This window comes from Poecilia latipinna, unplaced genomic scaffold (assembly GCF_001443285.1).
Source record: "Poecilia latipinna isolate Pla-1442-1.1 unplaced genomic scaffold, P_latipinna-1.0 Scaffold1352, whole genome shotgun sequence".
Classification (NCBI taxonomy): Eukaryota; Metazoa; Chordata; class Actinopteri; order Cyprinodontiformes; family Poeciliidae; genus Poecilia; species Poecilia latipinna.
The window spans coordinates 88,270-104,530 of NW_015113968.1; the positions used below are offsets into that span (position 1 = coordinate 88,270).

Below are 16,261 nucleotides of genomic sequence, written 5' to 3' on the forward strand. Positions count from 1 at the left end.
AAATATTAAAATAGTTTTTTTTTTTTTTTTTTTTTTTTTTTTTTTATTGCAGTAGCATGATTTAGCACGAAATTGTTTGGAAAAATCGTTATAAAATTACACAGAATTAATTCAGAGCAACAGTGGCTCAGGAGGTAGGGATTAGACTTGTTGGGTTGTATATACATGACTGATTTTATTAATAATTTACGAATCATTTTGCGCCATCTTGTGGTTATTGTTTGCCTAACAAATGCTCCTACTGCGCCTGCTCGTCTGGCACATCCGGTTGGTCCCTATCAATCGATCAGAGAGAAGAAGATGGCGGCGGATGTACTACGCAAGAAAGGATCGATCACCGAAAAACTCGATTGGGTTCGTTTTTTTCTCGTGAGTTAGAAACCAAACACTACCACGTAAATTACTACTGTGAAGCCGAAGTAAAGCAGTCGTAACAAATAGGTAATTATGGATTTTTTTTCTCATGTAATAATGGCGCTGAAAGAGGGCTTAGAGACGGAGCTAGCCGTGAAAACAACAAGACAGGAGGACAGGCCTGACTCTCCGCTCCGACATCTTGTTCCTTCTCTACACATGCATGTAGGCACGCTAAATTAATCCCTGATAGCAAAGCTGCTAGGATGGAGGAATTGTAATCGATGCGTTGCACTGTCAAACCTAAACTGTTTACTTTAATGTACTGTATTCATGTTTATGTCTGTAAGCGTGTGCTTAACCACCAGGACAAAAGTTGAACTTTAGTGTATTGCCACTGGTGTTTTGGCTTGTATTTCTCACATTACGCTCTATGCTTTTGTTGGCTGTAATTGTTATTACAGCCAGCATTACAGTTATTGTTTATTAAAACTTTCACTATCATAAAAAAAAAAAACTGAAGAAAACCTGTATTCATTCCAGTAATTGTGTGTTATGAATTATGACTAGAGTTACTACAAAGCGTTCAGAGCAATGATTGATCAACAATCGTTTTTGCTCCTCTGTTGGCTGTTTAAATGATTCCCAATGTAAAATTTATTTAGTCAATTAATTTTGACTTGTTTACCTGCATTCTTTAGGTTACATTTTCTTTTCTTTTTAGTATATACACTTAGATGTAAATGTTTTATTTCCCTATTTTCAATCATTTGTTAAACTTGTCTTTTTTACTTGTATTTTTTGCTTTAGAAATATTTACTATATAATTGTATTTATTGTGTTTTTTTTTTCAAATTTATACCATTCAGGTTTTTTTTTTTCTTACATACATATAGACTCGTACAGGGTGATCAATTCACATTAATTGAAACAATTTCAGTTAAAATGAAGAAACTTAAGCCTTTCTTTTGTTACTTCAGATACACAGCTGCTGAGCTCTGCCTTCGCCCTTTGACCCTGACAGCAATGGAGTTCCCGTGGCACAGCGGGGAGGTTCTGGAGCAGCTCAACCGGCAGCGTAAGCAGGGGCTGCTTTGTGACTGCACCTTCGTGGTGGACGGCGTGGACTTCAAGGCCCACAAAGCCGTGCTGGCAGCATGCAGCGTCTACTTCCGAACCCTTTTCCTGGACCAGAAGGACGTGGTGCATTTGGACATCAGCAATGCCGCTGGTAGGATCCGGTTGTGATGTGGAAACTTTCTGACTATTTTAGAAGCAACTACGGCTGCTTGTTTGTCATCGGTTCCTAACCAAATCTTGTATTTCTCTATGTGTGTGTGTTTTTTTTTTCCTACTGCAGGCTTGGGTCAAGTCCTGGACTTTATGTACACCTCCAAACTGTGCTTAAATCCCAACAATATTGAGGACGTGCTGTCTGTTGCCCACTTCCTGCAGATGCAGGAAATCATAAATGCTTGTTCTGCGTATCAGTCGATGTCAAATCAACCTCCATCCATCATAACTCTGGATCTTCCTGACGATCAAACAGGTCTTTAAGTATTTGAATGTTTGTGTGTGTTGAGAAGCTGAGAATAATCAGATTAAGGCTGCACAATATGAGCTTTAAAGCTAACGCTGAGTATTGGGGTGGTGCACTTCTTTAAGGCAGTTATATAAAGAAGTTTGTATCACTAAACGGCACAAAATATCTGCATTTAGTCAAATTTTCAATTGTGTTGATATTTGACGCTTTTGTTGAACAGACAGTGGAGAAAGTAGTAAAACTAACAATACGGACAGTTTGTTATAGGAAATTTATCATGATAAACAACAATGCGATGTATACCAATTGCAGTAACAGTTCCATTTGATATATTGTACATCAGATGACTTGGTTTAATAGATGGAACCCTGAATTTTGCTCTGTACCAGAAAATCCTGTTGTCATGAAGAGCGAGTTTGTTGATGAACCAAAATGCAGAAGAGAGTTGGAACTTCGATCATGTTGAAAGCTTTAATGAAAAAAGCTTTCAACAAAAGTTGTAAGTTTCAACTTAACTTACAACACTTACAACATTTGTCAGTTGTAATTTAGTAAGTAATGTAGTTCTGCTCTACATTGGAGCAGAACTACATTAACTGGAACAACAGGGAGGTAACAGAACTAAGCAGGATAAACAGGATTTAACAGGAGGAACCAGCAAGGAGTGTGAGCAGGAGAAGGATTTAAATACTGTAAGGGTGACTTGTGGAAAGAAAGGCCTGGGCTGATTTGCTAATGGGTTGCAGGTGTGAGGAGAGACCAGTGAGTTGGACAAAGGAGAGGCAAAGAGGAACCAAGAGGGAAACTGACTAGAGCTAGGAAGGGAGTCAGTGAGGCTTAATGATGTAAATGACTAGCAGCTGGGGAAGAGGAGTAAATGATAGACTGACAAGGCAGCAAGGGAGGACATGCAGAGGAACCAGGAAATGATTCTAACTTTAACTATCACAAAGAATAAAACCAAGAGCAGACTAAGAGTAAAACATGACAAGACGGATCAGTCAGAAAAAATAAATAACTGAGCTAACAGAGTAAACAAATATGGATGAAGGAAAAAAAAATAAATCAATACAGGGAATACAATAGAAATAATAGGTGAATGTTCGGTTTTGAGCTCAAGACCACTTGGCTTTAAGTGGCCTTAAAGCCAAGTCTCAAAAACATCTGGGCTTTGGCCTACTCAAAGTCTGGAAGAGTCAGACATTCATTCCTGTAATCCCTCAAATTCTGTTGAATTAAAAACGTGCTGTAAAGAACAGTTGGTTCACACTGATGCCGGTTATCGCCATTGTTGCTGCTCAGTGCGGCACAACAAGGGGTAATTACTTTTACACAAGGGGGCAGGATTTGGTGCATGGCTTTTTTCTTTTAACAGTAGAAGCAGTATTTGAAAACTGCATTTTGTATTCACTACATCTGTTTAATCTGTAAGTGTAAAGGTACAAATACGTGTACATTTTTGTCTTTACATCAGGTCATCTTACAGTCTGTGGCTTAAATTTCAATCTTTGATTTTCCATCATATCCTTATACCGTAAGACATCTGGTCTGATATATTTCTTAACAAACCAGGCGAAAAGGCAGATGGAAGCGAACAGAAAGAAAATCAGCCGTCAGAAGTTGCAGCACAAGCAGAGGAGTTTCCTTCTGTCACACCGACAGAAGATCTCAAGAACCCACAGAGTGAGGATGTGAACGGAGACACTTCTGCTGATCTGCAACAAACCTCTTCTCAGCCGAATCCCATCAGAAAGCACCTGGGCCGGGGAAGACCCCCCAAGAACTCTCACGTTTCTGCACAGAAGACGGTGTCGGTGAAGGAGGAAGAGGAGGGCTCTATGGCGAACGCGACAGGATTTCAGGACGACCCCTCAGATGCTGACTACGCACCCAGTAAAAACATTTTTATGAGATTTTAAGGTCCACAAATTTGCACGTAGCTAATCTTAAAACCGGGTCATTTATCTGCAGAACCACAGTCGAGATCTTCAGGCAGCTACTTGAACTCGCGTGGAAGAAGGATCAGAAAACCTGCTCGACGTAGGAGTTCACCTGGTGAGCTGTGTGCTTGTGCCAGCTTCCTTTGATATTTACCAGGCGCATTACAGCTCAAATCATGCGCCGTTAAAAAGTCACTTTAAGGTCTTGATGAATCTAAGACCTTAAAGTGACTTAAATTTGTTTAAAAACTATAAGTTGGCCTTGAATACATTAATTACAGGTCTTGTAATAGCAGGACTATTTAATCTTGTATGTATTATGTAGTTTTTTATTTTCTCGTTGCACATTTATATATGCACATTTTTTGACATTAGTCTTAAATGTCATTATTATAATGGTCTTAAAAAGTATTTAGTTTGAGTTGGTGAAACCTCCAGAAACCATGTCTAAACTCAGGACAACAACGTATAGCATAGAACTGTTTTACCTTTTGCCTTTTGATTATAAGACAAAACGCCTTACATGCTTTTGGTTACGATCTTTCCAGAAAATGACTCGGAAGACGAAAGTCCATCAAAGGAAAAAAAGGAGAAAAGGGCGAGGGAGGACGAAGAGGCAGCTGACAGACAGGAACTACATGATGGGGAGGCCAGCGAGGGAGAGGAGGTCGAAGAGGCAGAAGACGACATCGAACTGCAAGGGGATGGAGACGACGAGGAAGACGGAAGACCGACTCAGGCATCATCTATGAGCAGCCGAACCGAATCGAAGCCGTACAGCTCTGTGACGCACAAGTGTGGGGTGAGACGTGATGCGTTTGTAGGAAGTGGCGTTCTGACTGTGTCTGCCTTTCTTAACACCATTTGTCCAACTTGAAGTTTTGTATTTTATTGGGAATTTAGATAGAAGTATAAAACAAAGTTGTGAGTAATTGTGATGTGGAAGAAAATTACATTGTGGTTTCCTAAATTTTTTGATGACTAAAAATCTAAAAAAAACAAAAAAAACTTACATGCACTTATTTTCAACTTACTCAAGCCAATGCTGACTGCCTTCCAGTTCACAGGATGTGTCAACAGCACTGCATGTCTTTAATGGCTTTTTGTCTGTTATGGTTTGCTCAATCAGATTGGATAAGGAACATCTGTGAGCATCAGTTTTCAGGTATTGATGCAGATCCCCAGCTGCATTCAAGTTTGGACTTTGACTGAGCCATTTTAACACACGAATATGCATTAATCTGAGCAATTCTACACCAGAGCACCTTCTTAAATGTATGTCTTGGAACACCTGACACCAAACTGGATCTCTCGTTTTTTTCTTTTGTCTTGCTGCTCTTCCATGAAGTGTTGGGCATTAGAAATAATGATTACGTTAATAAATTCTCACACTTTAGTTTTGGATCTCTCCAACTCCTCCAGAGCCACTGTGCGTGTCTTTTCTGCTTTTCTGATTAATGTTCTCCTTCACTGGCTTTACATTTGATGTGGATGGTTGGTTATGTTCCAGATGGCGGATTGAGAAGAGCTAGAGTTTTGGGGGTATTGTTTTGTAATCCCACCCTGCTAGAATTTATACTGAGAGCTATTTTTAGAATTTTATTTGTTTAAAAACATTGAAAACAGTGTCTAATTTTACGACTACAAACAAGCATTACTTCATGTTGATCTATCAACTATGTGCAGACGTCAGAGTGCATTCACAGGCTGGAAAGTTCAGTTCATTTGGGGAGGGGTGGAGCAAGAACGGACTGAAACGGCTCGTGGTCTTTTACCAAAGACAAAAGAGAAATCGTACAACTGCTGAACTCTACTCTATTTCTGTTTACATTTTGTGAAGAAGGAAGTTGCACTCAATGTCATCTTCAGAGGTTTTTGTGTCCTATACCAGCTAAAAATGTGGCAAATGTTGCAAGTTTAGTTGTCTATGAAACTGAGTCACCCTGAATATCAATATATATATATATTTTTAATGTTGGGTAAAAAAAAAAAAAAGCTTATTGTTAGTTTAAACTCCATTGAGTTTTGCACACTGTATCATTCAGTTTCAATGTCTTTTTTTATTTTATGTTAGCTCTTTTCTTTTATTCTTTTAGGACTGCGGGAAGAAATTTACCCACACAGGTAATTTCAAAAGACACATGCGCATCCACACCGGAGAAAAGCCGTTCAGCTGTCGGGACTGCAACAAGGCTTTCTCTGACCCTGCCGCTTGCAAAGCCCACGAGAAAACACACAGGTGAGGTTCACGTTTTCCTACATTGTTCCACCTAGTTCTACTCAGTCAGCTTAATATCTCTTGTCACCCTTTTAGCCCCCTGAAGCCGTACTGCTGCTCCACTTGTGGGAAGAGCTACCGGCAGGTCAGCCTGCTCAACCTGCACCGGAAACGGCACACGGGTGAAGCGCGCTACAGCTGTGACGTCTGTGGCAAGCTTTTCACCACTTCGGGGAATCTGAAGCGCCACCAGCTGGTGCACAGCGGGGAGAAGCCGTACCACTGCGACTTCTGTGACAAAGCTTTCTCCGACCCCACCGCCAAGATGCGACACCTGGAGACGCATGACACGGAGAAAGGCAACAAGTGTCCACACTGTGACAAACGCTTCAACCAGGTGACTGCATTGCATTACAGAGGGAAACAATTGCATCTGCAGCTTTTTATAACGCATATTTTATTTTATTTTGTTTTTTTTTAACCAGGTGGGAAATCTGAAAGCTCACTTAAAGATTCATATTGCAGACGGGCCCCTGAAGTGCAAGGAGTGCGGCAAACAGTTCACCACTTCAGGTATAGAAAGACATTGTTTTTTTAAGAATGATTTTTAAAATAAGTTAAAAAAAAGAAGTATTCATAAGATCAGCACTTTTCATAATTGAATTGAGTTTTCTAAAATGTCATTTTGAAACAAAGTTGGCACCATTATTTGGTTTCTTTGAATCATCTGATCTCTTGGTGTGTGCTTTTTAGGCAATCTGAAAAGACACCTGCGTGTTCACAGCGGTGAGAAACCGTACGTGTGTTCGCACTGTCAGAGAGCTTTCAGTGATCCCGGAGCTCTGCAGCGCCACGAGCGCATTCACACAGGTGATCCTGTCACATTCTGGACTGTTTGTTGCTTTATCAGCAACATTTTCTCATTTTCTTTATTCCCCAAAGAAATCCCAAATTAATGTTGATTATTTCCCACCACCATGAGACAGTGTTGTATGTGTTACAGGAGAAAAGCCCTGCGTCTGTCTTGTGTGCGGCAAGGCTTTTACTCAAGCCAGCTCCCTCATTGCTCATGTCCGGCAGCACACTGGAGAGAAGCCCTACGTCTGTGATCGCTGTGGCAAAAGGTCAGATTTAAGCCCTACGTCAGTGTGGAAGTCATTTGTGCGTGATTTATTTTGCATTTCACTGAGGTTGGAGAGCTGAGATGAAAGATGTGAAAGAGAGAACAGAAAAGTGAAGACATCTTGAAATATTCTGCATAAGGGCAGATTGTAAACATGTTTTTTCTGATCCCTATGTTTAATTAGAGATGCAGCAATCCAATATTAATATCTGTATTGGTCCAGATATTGAAAAAAATTCTAGATCGGATATGGTGACAGTAGGGGTAGATCTATTCAAGCTTTGGGTTTTGTGCTCTGAGCAACGCCATGCTTTAATGTTTATTTTACATTATATTTAGAATTTCTAATGTCACTTTCTGAACCATTTGAAAGTAGGTTTGTTGCAGTTTAGATCTTACATGTTTGACCAAGTTTGACCACCCTGTTGCTTTCGTCAGTTTATTTATTTATTTATTTATTTTACATTGGCTGTTATACTCCTAATTATACTGACTGAGCAAATTAAAGTTGAGCCGATTTTACATTTTTGGCCAAGTTTGTATTTGAGTGTGCTCTACTGGTACAGAGTTAGCAAATCAATTTGCAATTCATTCCATTTATGTCTCTATTTAAAAAAAGAAAAATATTTTAAGTCGATTCAGCTTTTCTGTATTCCAATGTATTGGCCGATACTAGACCGCAGATATCGATATCGAAGTGAAAAAAGCGTATCGGCGCATAGTTATGTTTAATGATATAATAATTCATCTTGTGTAATAAAGAGTGGGTCAAATTGACCCCAACAAGACGTCTACAGCCATGTTCTCTCTGCCCAACCTGTGGCAGGAATACTGACCTGCTCCAACTTAATACATCAACAGGTTTGTGCAGTCCAGCCAGTTGGCCAATCACATTCGACACCACGACAACGTGCGACCTCACAAGTGCCAGATGTGCAACAAGGCATTTGTGAATGTGGGGGATTTATCCAAACACATCATCATTCACACAGGCAAGAACTAACTTGGCTACGAAACTCAGTTTAGAGTAACGCTGGAAATCTGTAGGCTACTTCCTCTGAAAACGTTCTGGCTTGTAAAATTTCGTCCGTCTGGTTCCAGGTGAAAAACCGTTTCTTTGTGACAAATGCGGCCGCGGCTTTAACCGGGTGGACAACCTGCGCTCCCATGTTAAGACCGTTCACCACGGCAAAGCCGGCATGAAGAGGCTGGTGCTGACGGGGGGAACCATTGAAGAAGTTGCCGACGACTGCGCCGAAGCTGGGTCTTCGGACGAGATCAAGATAGTCACCGTTACCACAGAGGACATTGTCACCCTCACGACCGAGGCCCTGGCAGGAAGTGCTGTGGCTCAGCTCACGGGTCAGTATCTGTCTCTGAACAATGGCTCAGACGTTAGGTGCCATCTTTTACAGGAAATGAAGATAACCGCTTGTCCTGTGCTGGTTAACAGTCCTCCCGGTGGCTGCCTCAGTGTCTGCAGATGAAACAGAGGCTTTGAAAGCTGAAATCACCAAAGCAGCAGAGAAGGTGCAAGAAGAAGGTAAAATCTGAACTGTTCTTTATCTCTTAAAATTTTAAAAACTTAGGATAAAATGTAAACTGTGATTCCATAATCCTACGATTTTTCATACAAAGTTGGTTCATGTTTTGTGGAGAAAAAGTCAAAATGTTCTTAGACTTACAGTGACTTGCAAAAGAATTGATACCCTTGTGATTTCTCCACAGTTTGCCTGGTTTACAACCAGTTTTACTGGAAGATATTCTAGCAAATGTAAAATAAATGCAATACTTATTTTTGCAGGATGTAAAATGAAAACATTTTGTGGTAATAAATAAATAAATTAGCTCTTTTGAGGGGAAAAATAATTGTTTAGAATAATTTATTATTTGAAAAATTTGTCAGTACATAAAAATGTTGAAAATCTTGAATCGTTTTGCCATGCCTACACTACATCAACCGAATATCTAAAGATTTCAACAAGGAACCATAATCTGCATTTTACCATCATTCTATTTTAAATTACGACATTTAGGAAGCTGAAGGACAAAAACTGGTTGACAATTGTGATATTTCATGTCTTGTCTTATTAAAATGGATTTTGAAAAACAAAACTTGAGAACAGTGGATCTTACAAAATGACATACAATTAGAGACACGATTTGAAATCACAGTGCAAATTTTCTTTCCGCTCAGACCCCAACACCCAGATCTTGTATGCTTGCGACTCATGCGGAGATAAATTTCTGGATGCCACCTCTTTGGCTCAGCATGTTCGGATCCACACGGCCCAAGCCTTGGTCATGTTCCAGTCAGATTCCGACTTCTACCAGTACACCGCGGCAACCGCCACCGGAGAGGGGGATGATGATGCTGCTGCCGCTGCAACCTGGCAACCTGCGCCCGAACAAGTCATCCAGGAAGAAGAGCTGATCTTCCGTACGGAAGAAGAAGAAAGGAAATCAGAGGAGATGGATGGAGAGCAAGTGTCAGAGACTGTCATTCATGTGGAGGAGGCGGTCGAAGTGGAAGAAACTACTTCTGAGCACCAAACAAATGAGAGGGATGGTGAAGAAGAAAAGGAAGAGAATGTGAAAAGTAAAGACTAGAGGTAGTGGACCAGGTTTATCTGCGATGTATAAAATGTTGCTTTTGTTAGAAATCTAATTTATATGAGAGGAAATTAGGATATTATGTTTTTTGATTATACATTAGGTTATAACACAATGTTTAATGAGAACTAATCTGGATTCAATCATTTTAAATAAAACTGATTTTAACCTAAATTAATCTTTAGTGATGCATTTGCTTTACTCTGTACAACAACATTTTGGTAAAGAAATGCAGAGATGATTAAACAAGTTTGTATAGTTTGTTTATTTTAAGACTGAAATGTAGGACTGTGTGACATAGATTTACAATCTATGCTAGACTATGAATCTAATAATTAGAGACTCATATTTTTCCATTTTTTTGATAAAATATCTTTTTCTTCAAACATGAACTGTGTTTCACTGTACACAGTGTACAGTGCTTCATTTAGGATTGGTAAATAAACATGAGTCTACTGAAGACTTAAGAGCCTTTAGCATACAAGGTTTTATTTTTTTATTTGTATTTTTTTTTCTTTTCAGCAGGTTTCACCAATCCTGTGCTTGCATATCTGCAAGGAAGTCTTAATATATCAGATTTATAATCCTGTAGTTGTTGTTTTGACAGTTTTTAGCTGATTTAAAGGTGTTTTACTCTTTATTTGATATGTTTATTTTCCCACTTGTAAAAATAATTTGTAGTAAATATGTGTAAACTTGCTCAGACTTGGTGGATCATTAAAGAATCACTTCTGTTTGATATGAAAAATTATTTAATTTTATTTTTTTGCTTAGTTCAAGATTAACATGTACAATTTTAACTTATTTCTATAAAATGATGCAACAATAACAGATAATGTTTAATAAATATGGCAATTTAAATTCCTTCTTTCCATATTCCCAAAAAATAACACTAACTTAACTTCATTGGTGGAATGGCTGTCTGGCCCGACGCGTTCCTTCCTGTGATTGGCTGGATGTTGGGGTCAAAGTTGAGTATACCTCCGTTAACGCTGACGTCGACTTGTGTAGCAAAATGGCGGCGTTTACAGCAGTCGGGCAGGCGGACCGGTTCGGTTCTTTATTATCTAAAAAGCGAACCGGAATGAAGACGACAAGGTGCTGGACGCTTTTGGACTGCAGTGTCCTCGTGCTGCTTTCGTTAGCCTCCATGCTGCACTGCGCGAAGGCTGACGGGAAAACGCTGGTGCTGCTGGACAACCTCAACATCAAAGACACCCATTCAATCTTCTTCCGCAGTCTGGCAGGTCAGTCAAACGATGGCATATCTTTACATTTGTAGTTTTAGCGTCATAATCAGAATTAGTCCCACTGTGTGTGGTTTTAAATAGTTTCCTAGACCATTAGAAAATGCTTGGACAGATCTGCTTCCGTCATTCAGCACAGCATGGCTGCTAACCTTTGCCAAACCAGTTTTGGTTGTCACCAAATTCCTCAAAAACACTATTAAATTTCGGTAAAATATGTAATATAACTAAACTCAGACATACTCGTTCAGGGTTAATGTTCTGAGTGCAACTAAAAAGATTTACTCACAGATAAATCTCAATTTATATCACAAACCATATAATTTACTATGCAGTTTCCTGCCAAAAATGAATTGCATAAAGAGATAATTATCAATACCAGCTGATCAACTAAATATTTTTATGTTCTTCATTCAAATGCACAGAATTAATCCAGCTCTGTTTTTGTTGATGTTTAAAACATTTCCAAAAACAAATGGATAATTCAGAAAGAAAGAAAAAAATACTACTTGTTATACGTGTGTTACAGTATTTACTTAGAGGAATTTTTATACATTGATTGCTTTTAGCTGCAAAATAATGGTTCAGGGAGATCCAGAGGTCTCCACTAACCTTGATTTATCAAAGGAATACAGAAAAAGGAAAAACAAACATGTTTCATTTTTCCAGATCGTGGATTTGACCTCGCATTCAAGACCGCTGATGACCCCTCTCTGTCCTTGATCAAATATGGGCAGTTCCTCTACGACCATCTAATAATCTTCGCACCGTCAGTCGAAGGTAAATTTCACTTGGCTTTTCATACCTCATGTTAACTTTTTTAAAGTGGTATGTAACATTTATTTTTCTGGTTGCTTTTTGCAGACTTTGGTGGAAATATAAACTTGGAGACAATAACATCCTTCATTGATGGTGGAGGCAACGTCCTGGTCGCTGCAAGTTCAGATATTGGTCAGTCGACATATAAAATATTTACTTTATAATTAATATATACTTGTTGAAATGCAGATTATTCACTAATTTCTGTAATGCAGGGGACCCTCTGAGGGAGCTGGGTAGTGAGTGTGGCATTGAGTTTGATGAGGAAAAAACGGCTGTTATTGACCACCACAACTATGATGTTTCTGATCCTGGAGAGGTAAACGGTTTGGTCTTCACAATATTTATATTGACGTTGCTCCAATCTCGAGGTTCGACTCTCTTATTTTCTGGCTATCATGCATGTTTGCAGCACACCCTGATTGTTGCCGACCCAGAGAACCTGCTTAAAGCTGCCACGATTGTTGGCAAACCAACCGGCAAGCCTGTTCTATTTAAGGGTGTTGGGTAAGTAAAAAAAAATCTAAATGTAGTGTCTGCTTATAAATTAAAGAAATGATTTTAATTGGGTTTGAATGTGCATGACTGTTGGTTGAATAGTTTTTCCTTTCTTTGGTGGATTTTCTTTTTTTTTTTTTATCTCCTCCCTCTCCCCCAATGCACTTGTAAAAAACTTGTAACTAACTTGTCACTTAATTGAACATGTAACTAATTTGTTAGTTTTTGTATTCATTTGGAACTATAACTTTTTTTTTTTTAAAAAAAGAAACAAGACTCTTGCTTAGGAATGTGAAGCTTTAAATGAACGTCTGACTGGAAACCTTGTGATGTATCATTCCAGCATGGTTGCTGACCCAGACAACCCACTCGTCCTCGACATTCTCACTGGTTCTTCAACCTCCTACTCCTATTTCCCTGACAGACCCATTTCTCAGGTAACACCACCTCTTATTGTCTGGTCAGATTTTTTTTTATTTTTAATTGAGACATTTCCTTAAATCTGAACTTTGCTCAAAATCATTGGATATATAAATCCAATATGATTACCAAGCTGCATCACCTACAATCTAAACTACATCTAAACGTTGTGGTCCGATTCAAATTGTTTTGCAGATTATTTTCCCACAAACATAATATTCAGGCTCTGATCTCTTGTAATGCTTTCTGAGATTTGTTTGGATAAGTAGAATTAATATTTGACTATTTGTTATTTAATATTTTCAGAATGTAATATAAGAGAAACCTTTGCATAAAGAGGCACCAGTCAGTCTGCAAGAGAGCAGAATCATTATATTGTCTCAGTTCAGTGATCAGGAGGTAAATTGCCACAAAAACAAAAATTAGCATTTTGTTTTCCACAAATGAATTAAATTATTCAAAACTAAGAACTCCAAGTTTTTAGCAAAAAGCATATACTTACATTTTTTGAAGATAGCAACATTCAGATAAAGGTTAATGATGAATGCTTTGGTGTAGAAATTGGCATATCCTGATATTCCTTGATTTGCTGTTGGACTCGTCTGCTGACTCTTTTGGATAACTTGCAGGACTGTCTCCTTTGTGTTTTATTTTTTGGAAAAATAAAGTATGGGCAGGTTTGACCTGAAATCGGTGTCAGCCAAGAAGAAACGGATCAGTTAATCTCTTATTTGTCCATGGAAACAAATGTCATCTAAACACTTTTTACATTAGCATTATAGATGTTTCAAAATGACTACTTTGTGGTCTTAATTCTTGTTACTCCTGTATATGTTGAAGGGCAGACACTAAACAGGGTGCATCAAAGAGTATTCATGGCTCTTTGTTTAGACAAGGTTGAACTAGTAAAAACTAGATTTTTATTTTATTTTGTTCTGGTCGACTACAAAAGGAGAAATTAGTACACCCCATTGAACATAAACCAAAAAAAATCCTTCTGTCTTGTAGCAATGCTACTGATGCCAAACTGCTTATTCTGCTATTGATTCTGGTTTGGTGTCATTTATGGGATTGGAAACTTGATTAAATGAATCATTTGGCAGTTAAAAATGTATTAATTTAACAAACTAGGATCACAGCAGTGTGTGGGACATTCATACACCACCTTGGAATGAAGCCTGGTTGCACTTTTGCAGGGGCAGCATTTTCTTCTTCAGTCTACTATATGATGTTTGGCTTTAGCAGTGACAAGCTTTTCCTGGGTGCAATCAGCGCAGTGCTTCCCACAAACAGTCAACAAAACATTTAATTTCAGTTTTACTTAATAAAATATGCCTTATTTGCTGTTTTATTCTCATCATCAGCCTCTCTTTTAGGTTAAAGCTAATGATTTGAGGAGTGTCATTTGTTGTAGATAGCCTGATATTTTCTGTTAGAAGCTATGGGGTTGTTGAAGGGAGCTTTTTACCTCTGCAGTATCCCCATGCTGTGGGGAAGAACACCCTGCTGATCGCCGGGCTGCAGGCCAGAAACAATGCCAGAGTGGTTTTCAGCGGCTCCCTGGACTTTTTCAGCGACGCCTTCTTCAACTCTGCAGTGCAGAAAGCAAGACCGGGCTCTCAAAGGTACACATCAGTTATTTTTGTTTTGTTGTCGGACATTACTTACATTTTTGGTCTAAAACATAACAAAAACCAACTTTCCTGTTGTCTGGGTTTCCCAGGCACGAACAAACCGGGAACATGGAGCTGGCCATGTCTCTGTCCCGCTGGGTGTTTAAGGAGGCGGGAGTGCTTAGAGTGGGAGCCGTTACCCATCATCCCGTGGGAGAGACGGCTCCTCCTGCAGCGTACACAGTTACTGACCTCGTGGTGAGTTTAACAGCAATCGGTACAGTTTAAGGTTGGCATAAGTGAGGAGCCGTGGATGAGAATACAACCTTCTTTCAGGAATACAGCATCGTCATCGAGATGTTGTCCGAGGGCCGCTGGGTCCCCTTCGACGGCGACGATATTCAGCTTGAGTTTGTGAGGATCGACCCCTTTGTCAGAACTTATCTCAAGAAAAATGGTAAACTAGAACATATTCCATTATATAATGTATTTTTGTTCCATAAATCTGCACATTTTCTGTTGATTTTCACCGGTATGTTTCATGGTTTTTCATAAGGAGGTAAATACAGTGTTCAGTTCAAGTTGCCCGACGTGTACGGAGTCTTCCAGTTCAAGGTGGACTACAACCGACTGGGATACACACATCTCTACTCATCCACTCAGGCAAGCTCAATTAACTTAACCTACCTGGGTTTACACTCAAGTTATTTGGGATTGCTTCCGCTTTAAGGGGATACGTAACAAAGATTTTATTTAAAGTAATTTTCTGTTGGTTATTTTGGCCATTTATCCATAAAAAATGATTAGGATTTAATTATTCTCTTACTTGTCCGCTGCAGGTTTCGGTCCGGCCCCTGCAGCACACTCAGTACGAGCGCTTCATTCCCTCAGCCTTTCCGTACTACGCCAGCGCCTTCTCCATGATGACAGGACTTTTCATCTTCAGTGTAGTCTTCCTGCACATGAGAGAGAAGGAGAAGTCCGACTAAAGCAAAGACGACAAAAAGTGTGAAATTTTAAATTGCGAGGGGAAGAATTGAAACTGAATGTCCTTATGGCTCAAAGGTGTCATTTAGAGATTTTGACTGTTCATATTTTGTTAAGGACATATGGCTGGTGTGTGTGTCTAAGGGGTGCTGGCTGCAATTTAATGCAGTAGTTTTTCTTTTTTTTTTTTTTTTTTTTTTTAAAAATCCACTTAAAAATCCCCCACCACCCCGTTTGTTGTGAAGTCAGTCCGCTTATGTATAAAAGTTGCTCCACATTTGGCTAAAATATAAGAAAAAGCAGTTGCAAATCACTTAAGTTTAATCTACTTTCTTCTCAGAAAGTGCACTGAAAATGCCAACAATTCTTTTGTTTTTGAAAAAAAAAAAACTTTTGAAAAAGCTGCAGGTCTCTTTGAAATAAAATAACCACATTCCACTTGACACGAGTTTGTGTTTTTATTACAGAACATACTGTGCCTTTCAAAAAAATATCTATACCCATTGAGCTCCTTTTTACATTTTTGTGTCACCTGTTTTATGATACCCAAATCCAGTGAAACCAGTTGTCTTTACAAATTGCCATCTCATTATAAAAGAAGAAATGCATCAGCCAGGAAGTTGGAAGCATAGTTATGTTGTAAACAGTTTGGATATCTCATTCATTTCAATTAAATATACTTTATGTCATAGGGAAATATGTCACTTTTAATAATTTCATTAAAAGCCTTGTAGATGCTGATAGTTGTGGGCAGAAAGGACCTACTGTAGTAGACAAGAAGAAAATCATAAAATGTCCCATTTCAAGTTTGCTAGAAGTTATGAAGAGGACAAATAAAGTACTCTGGTGATAGTCTCAAATAAGATCAACACTGAATGTTACAGCT

General features: G+C 38.9%; 2 protein-coding genes across 8 annotated transcripts; both read left to right on the forward strand.

The window, feature by feature from the left end:
• The first annotated feature begins 176 nt into the window (after positions 1-176).
• zbtb17 (zinc finger and BTB domain containing 17) lies at positions 177-10,526 on the forward strand. Of its 6 annotated transcripts, none has more exons than XM_015056072.1 (16): positions 277-369; positions 485-579; positions 1,335-1,585; positions 1,715-1,903; positions 3,470-3,790; positions 3,869-3,952; positions 4,386-4,639; positions 5,934-6,076; positions 6,152-6,452; positions 6,541-6,628; positions 6,809-6,925; positions 7,059-7,179; positions 8,040-8,170; positions 8,280-8,540; positions 8,632-8,721; positions 9,376-10,526. In XM_015056072.1, exons 3-16 carry the CDS (start codon positions 1,381-1,383, stop codon positions 9,786-9,788), a joined length of 2,718 nt encoding a protein of 905 aa, XP_014911558.1. In that variant the 5' UTR covers positions 277-369; positions 485-579; positions 1,335-1,380; the 3' UTR covers positions 9,789-10,526. The 6 variants fall into 6 exon arrangements, with proteins under 6 accessions (XP_014911553.1, XP_014911554.1, XP_014911558.1 ...); XM_015056073.1 differs by having other exon boundaries at positions 292-354; XM_015056067.1 differs by lacking the exon at positions 485-579 and having other exon boundaries at positions 177-369.
• Positions 10,527-10,764: 238 nt separating this feature from the next.
• Positions 10,765-15,818, forward strand: ddost (dolichyl-diphosphooligosaccharide--protein glycosyltransferase subunit (non-catalytic)). 2 transcript variants are annotated; one of them, XM_015056075.1, is made up of 11 exons: positions 10,767-11,038; positions 11,708-11,818; positions 11,903-11,989; positions 12,073-12,176; positions 12,270-12,364; positions 12,699-12,792; positions 14,252-14,400; positions 14,499-14,646; positions 14,725-14,845; positions 14,945-15,051; positions 15,228-15,818. In XM_015056075.1, exons 1-11 carry the CDS (start codon positions 10,807-10,809, stop codon positions 15,375-15,377), a joined length of 1,398 nt encoding a protein of 465 aa, XP_014911561.1. In that variant the 5' UTR covers positions 10,767-10,806; the 3' UTR covers positions 15,378-15,818. The 2 variants fall into 2 exon arrangements, with proteins under 2 accessions (XP_014911560.1, XP_014911561.1); XM_015056074.1 differs by having other exon boundaries at positions 10,765-11,038; positions 12,073-12,364.
• The last annotated feature ends 443 nt before the right edge of the window (positions 15,819-16,261 follow it).